Source organism: Limulus polyphemus, unplaced genomic scaffold, assembly GCF_000517525.1.
Source record: "Limulus polyphemus unplaced genomic scaffold, Limulus_polyphemus-2.1.2 Scaffold1554, whole genome shotgun sequence".
In the NCBI taxonomy this organism is placed as follows: Eukaryota; Metazoa; Arthropoda; class Merostomata; order Xiphosura; family Limulidae; genus Limulus; species Limulus polyphemus.
In genome coordinates this window covers 207,541-212,325 of record NW_013667164.1, presented here as the reverse complement: position 1 = coordinate 212,325, position 4,785 = coordinate 207,541, and the positions used below count along the sequence as shown (strand labels likewise).

The following is a 4,785-nucleotide window of genomic DNA, read 5'->3' as shown; positions in this document are numbered from 1 at the left end:
ACTAAAATTGTTTAAAATAAATAGCACGTTTTATTATTTTAAAACGCTTTCAAGTTTTTATCTCATCTATGCTACTTAATTTCGTTTCTTTTCAGTGACATACCAGCTTGTGAAGGTATTTTGGACTAATGTGGTTTGGGGTATTTTGGACTAATGTGGTTTGATGTAACTCCTACCTTTTACTATTATAATAAAATAAAATGGTAATTTGTTATCATTTACTCACGGTTACCTTATTCATACAAGCACAACTCGGACTACCGTATATAAGACAGGCAAGGGCAAACAAATAGGGCAGCTGCCAAGGGTCCCCAGGAAATTAGAAATAAAATTAGAATTTGATGAAAATAAAGAAATAAAAATAGATATAGTAAAACATAAAAATAGGTCATTTTTTAAAAAAATAAATGGGTTAAAACTTTTCAAGTCTATGAATGTCACTGTTTTTGAGTTTCATATTTTTAATAATATTGTATATTGGTTCTTAGTTTTACTTTTTTTTACTTCACTTAGATCTCTGCAGAAAAAATAAAATAAAAAATTCTATGAAATTTGGCCGAAGTAGATGGTATGTGTAGTGGCATACCATACGAAAAGTATAAAAGTACCAAAAGGGCCCCTAAAATGAACCTTTGCCCTGAGCCCCCTTTTTCTAAGTTCGGCCCTGATGACAGAGTATTCTTATATAAAATATTTAGTTCGTAGCTGTACAGACCGTAATGTAACGCGAAAATGTGTGCGTTTTGTGATTCAAACGAAACTGGATCTTTATTCATAACTTACGAACGCAATATTATATATATAACTTCATTAAACACAAATACGGTATTGTAGGACTGGCATTTTACTGACTTCACATCTACATCAGTAGTGTATCCCCCTCTTAGACAATGTGGATACACCTGTTAATATCTAACTATAACTAACATTACCACCAGTAAACTAAAGTCAACCTTCCTTCTCCAATACAGGGTTGGTCCACATTGGTTAAAGATTTCTACACGTTTATCATAGGTTAAATATTCAGCTGAGTTGGTAAAATTCTACATTATGACAAAGCATAAATATTGCACATCCAAAGAAACTTGGGGGAGGAGGAGGGAAAACGTATATTTCTGTGACACTTAAAATAATATGCACATAATGTGTCACAAAGTTTTAAAATATCATTTGAGTTTTATTTGTTTACAAACTAGGTTACAGTTGATATTTCAGAAAGGGCTGTCACTTAGAAACTGTCGTTTTTTGGCAGTGTTCATGTATGGCCTCAACGTCCATTCAACATCTCCCACTGCTTCCTCATCCAAGGTGCACAACTTGATCTCATAAACTGCAAATATAACATTATTCCATTAAATATACATAAGTAATACTATAAAAAATACTTTATTCCTACAAGTTGTTGGAAAACAGAATTGACTAACACACTATTGTAAAATTACTTTTTTCTCTTTCTTTCTAAAAAAAAAGTCAAGGGCAAATGTTTCTTTCAACAATGTAGCCTTAGAAAGTGTTGGAATAAAAAGGAAAACAGTCTTTAGAATATTTCTGTTACTTGAATATATTTTTTTTCTTTAAAATTTAAACAGCTTTAAATTTCTGAATATGTTGCAAGTTGAAAACCTAAAAAGAATCAATAATTAGAATACAATAAAGGATATACAAAAACAATTAAACCACATCATATTATATTAATATGAACTTCAGGATGAAAGTAAAGCGTAAAATAGTTAACACCATAAACTTCAATATTCTCATACCACTTGCAATAAAAGCAACAAGAATTAAGAACAAAGAAACATGCACTATCAGCATATCTAAAATCAAGTAAACTAGACTGGTCTTTGGTTAGTAAAAGTTTCAGTTTTCTGTCTGGCATAGGCTAAATTAGAATGGATAAATTCAGCTCCATTAAGTATATAGCAAGTTGATTAGAAGTTATAAATCTTTCTAAAAAATATATAAATTGTATAAGGTAAGAAACTAGTAACTTTAGTGACAAAACCTAGTTGAAATGTGTGATTATGAGAGGATAGTATTGATATATTTGAAAAGCAAGAAAACCCAGGTAAATACCATGTGAAAAACAAAAATCACATGAATACTGGCTTGTATATATAACTTTATTTCCAATATCATCCTAACAGAGCTGTTTGCATGAACCTTTTCCCAATTCTTTCTTACCAACTCTCAAAAGTTTTGCTTGTCTTTTTATTTTCATACCATAAAAAATAACTAAAATCTCTAAAAGCTTTTAGTGTCTGAATTAAAGTACATGATTCATACAAGTAAATATATGTAGTACCAGTAAATTTAGAAAATCAGTGGTGAAAACCAACTCAGAGATAATCAGGAATATCTGCAATGAACCAACAAACATTTAAAACAATTGACAGTTACTTTATAATTAAAATTAAAATCATGCATTATATTTTATTAAATTGTCATTATAACAGGCATTAGTTTCATTATAAATGTTTAGCCTAAGCAATAAACACCAAACTGTTTTGATTAACAATAGTCTTATAAAAAAGTAAGTATCAAGATTATATTACAACTGAAAACAAATGGATTATGAACTAGCAGTCTGGACATTAAAACTGTGCCCAACAATAACATTTAAGAGATCACATTTTGGTGAAATCAGAAAAGCTGCTCGAAACATGATTTCACAAGTAATTCAATACACAAGTCATGAAGAAAAGCAGCTCCTATTAAAAATTTTCATGTATGAAACAGAACAAATATCCAACTAAAAATATGTGACATAGTTACATGAATAGCTCAGAAAAAACGGCTTGCAAGTTAACAGAAAGCATATTTTGCTAGCAAATATGAGAAAATAATAGGCATAACAAGTTTATACTTATTAGGATATGCAATATTATTTCAAGCAAAGTAGTTGAAAATAAAATAAAAACCTCATACCACGAGTCATATTTCAAATTCCTTTTTAATGTTTTTTTCTTTTAGTGTAAAGTTACACAATGGTCTATCTGCATTTTGTCCACTACAGGAAACCAACTCCAGATTTTAGTGTTGTAAGGGCCTTAAATTTACTGCTGACTTAACAAGGGGGCTTCTTTGAATGGAGTATAGTTTTTTACGATGATAATTTACTTCCAATAATGTTGATATCAAGATGATTAAATGGTCGGAATTTTAATTTGTTTCGTGTTGAATACGAGCTTGTTTCAATCGTGCAAGATTTTGCAAGTTGTAATGCACTGCTACTGTGACTCCTGGCACGAGATTAGACACACAAAGACTTCTGTGAGTTGGCTTCTAATTTCAGTTCAGCTGTGAAATGTTATTTTCTGGCTTAAGTTTTCTAATATTAAATATGGATATCTCAACCTTCAAGTTAACATCTTGTTTTTACACCATTCAATCCTAGTAGGGCCCATATATTACATAATATTGAGTCCTTTAATCTTTTTGCCACTTACAAGACTCAACATAAGTAATTACCAAAAAATCCTGTAAAATCACTCATTTTCTATGTAAAATCACAGGAAAAAGTGGAATGGCAACATTGAAAATATTTTTTTTATATTTTTTTTTATGACTCGTATATTATAAGGAACCCATAACCAACAAAGTCATGGACCTATAAGCATTTTCATGCATAGATAGTTTAGAAAAAATTTAAAGAGTCAATGATGTCAAATGTGGATCCCAATGGTAACTAAAGGGTTAAAGTTTGGACAAAAGTAATTCTTCTTGTTTGGTAACACATTTTAAAGTTGTTCTAATAAGCCACGACTTAAAGAAAGTTATTAGTTACAATAAAAGTTAATAAGTTTACTAAGACAGATGGCCATCTCAGGCCCTCTGAAATAGTCCACTACCCATTTCTGTGTAATAAGATCTCAATCATAACTACTTACTTACTGTCATTCTATGTCAGATCTCACCTTCTTAGCTAGGTTAATAGTGAAGAATGTTACTCGATGGATATTTTTTTAGACATGTGTAGTGCAGTCTGTCTTAATGTTTTTTGTTTGTTTTTATATACCTATTTTATAATTTCAAAACATAAAATATGAATCATAAATTTATCTGGAAATATAAAATTACTTTTTGTGATAATATAATATAAAGATGGGTGTAAAATAAAAGGTGAGCGAGGACTACCACGTCAAGGACGGGCGTGGCCAAAGAAGTTAGTCCAAAATCTAAGAGTTGGAATGCTGAACATAGGAAGCATGACAGGAAGGGGTAGGGAGCTGGCAGACCTGATGGAGAGAAGAAAGGAGGGAGGATTGTGTGTGCAGAAGACGAGGTGGAGGGGGAACAAGTCGAGGGACATTGGTGCAGGGTGTAAGCTCATCTACATCGGAGCAAACGCCCAAGGGCGGAACGGTGTAGGCATTGTACTGGACAGTAAGTGGAGGGAGGATTTGGTGAGCGTGGGAAGGAGGAGCGATAGGATAATGAGTTGGAAGTTGGAAGTACGGTTCTAAATGTGGTTTGCGCATACGCTCCACAAGTGGGATGTACTGAGGAAGAGAAGGAAGAGTTCTGGAGACATCTGGACGAAGAAATACAGTCGATACCGCAGGAGGAAAGAGTGTTTCTGGGAAGGGACTTGAATGGGTACATCGGAGCAGAAAGAGGGGTACTGCCCAAGGTAAACAGTGGATGGGGTGTAGAAGGTGAGAGCATCATAGACTTCGCATTGGCAAACGAGATGGCAATAGTAAACACTTTCTTTAAAAAAACGACACCAGCTTGTAGTACTGGATTGCGGAGTCAAAGGTGCCAAGAGAGGAAAACAGCGAA

At 32.7% G+C, this 4,785-nt stretch overlaps 1 protein-coding gene across 1 annotated transcript in view; it reads right to left on the bottom strand.

Moving 5' to 3' along the window:
* Positions 1 to 1,156: 1,156 nt before the first annotated feature.
* LOC106464070 (U3 small nucleolar ribonucleoprotein protein IMP4-like) overlaps positions 1,157 to 4,785 on the bottom strand; it is a 21,894-nt gene continuing 18,265 nt past the window's right edge. The window contains exon 9 of the mRNA XM_013924181.2: positions 1,157 to 1,330. Within this exon, the coding sequence (XP_013779635.1) occupies positions 1,212 to 1,330 (119 nt within the window). The 3' untranslated portion in view covers positions 1,157 to 1,211. The remainder of the gene's footprint in view (positions 1,331 to 4,785) is intronic.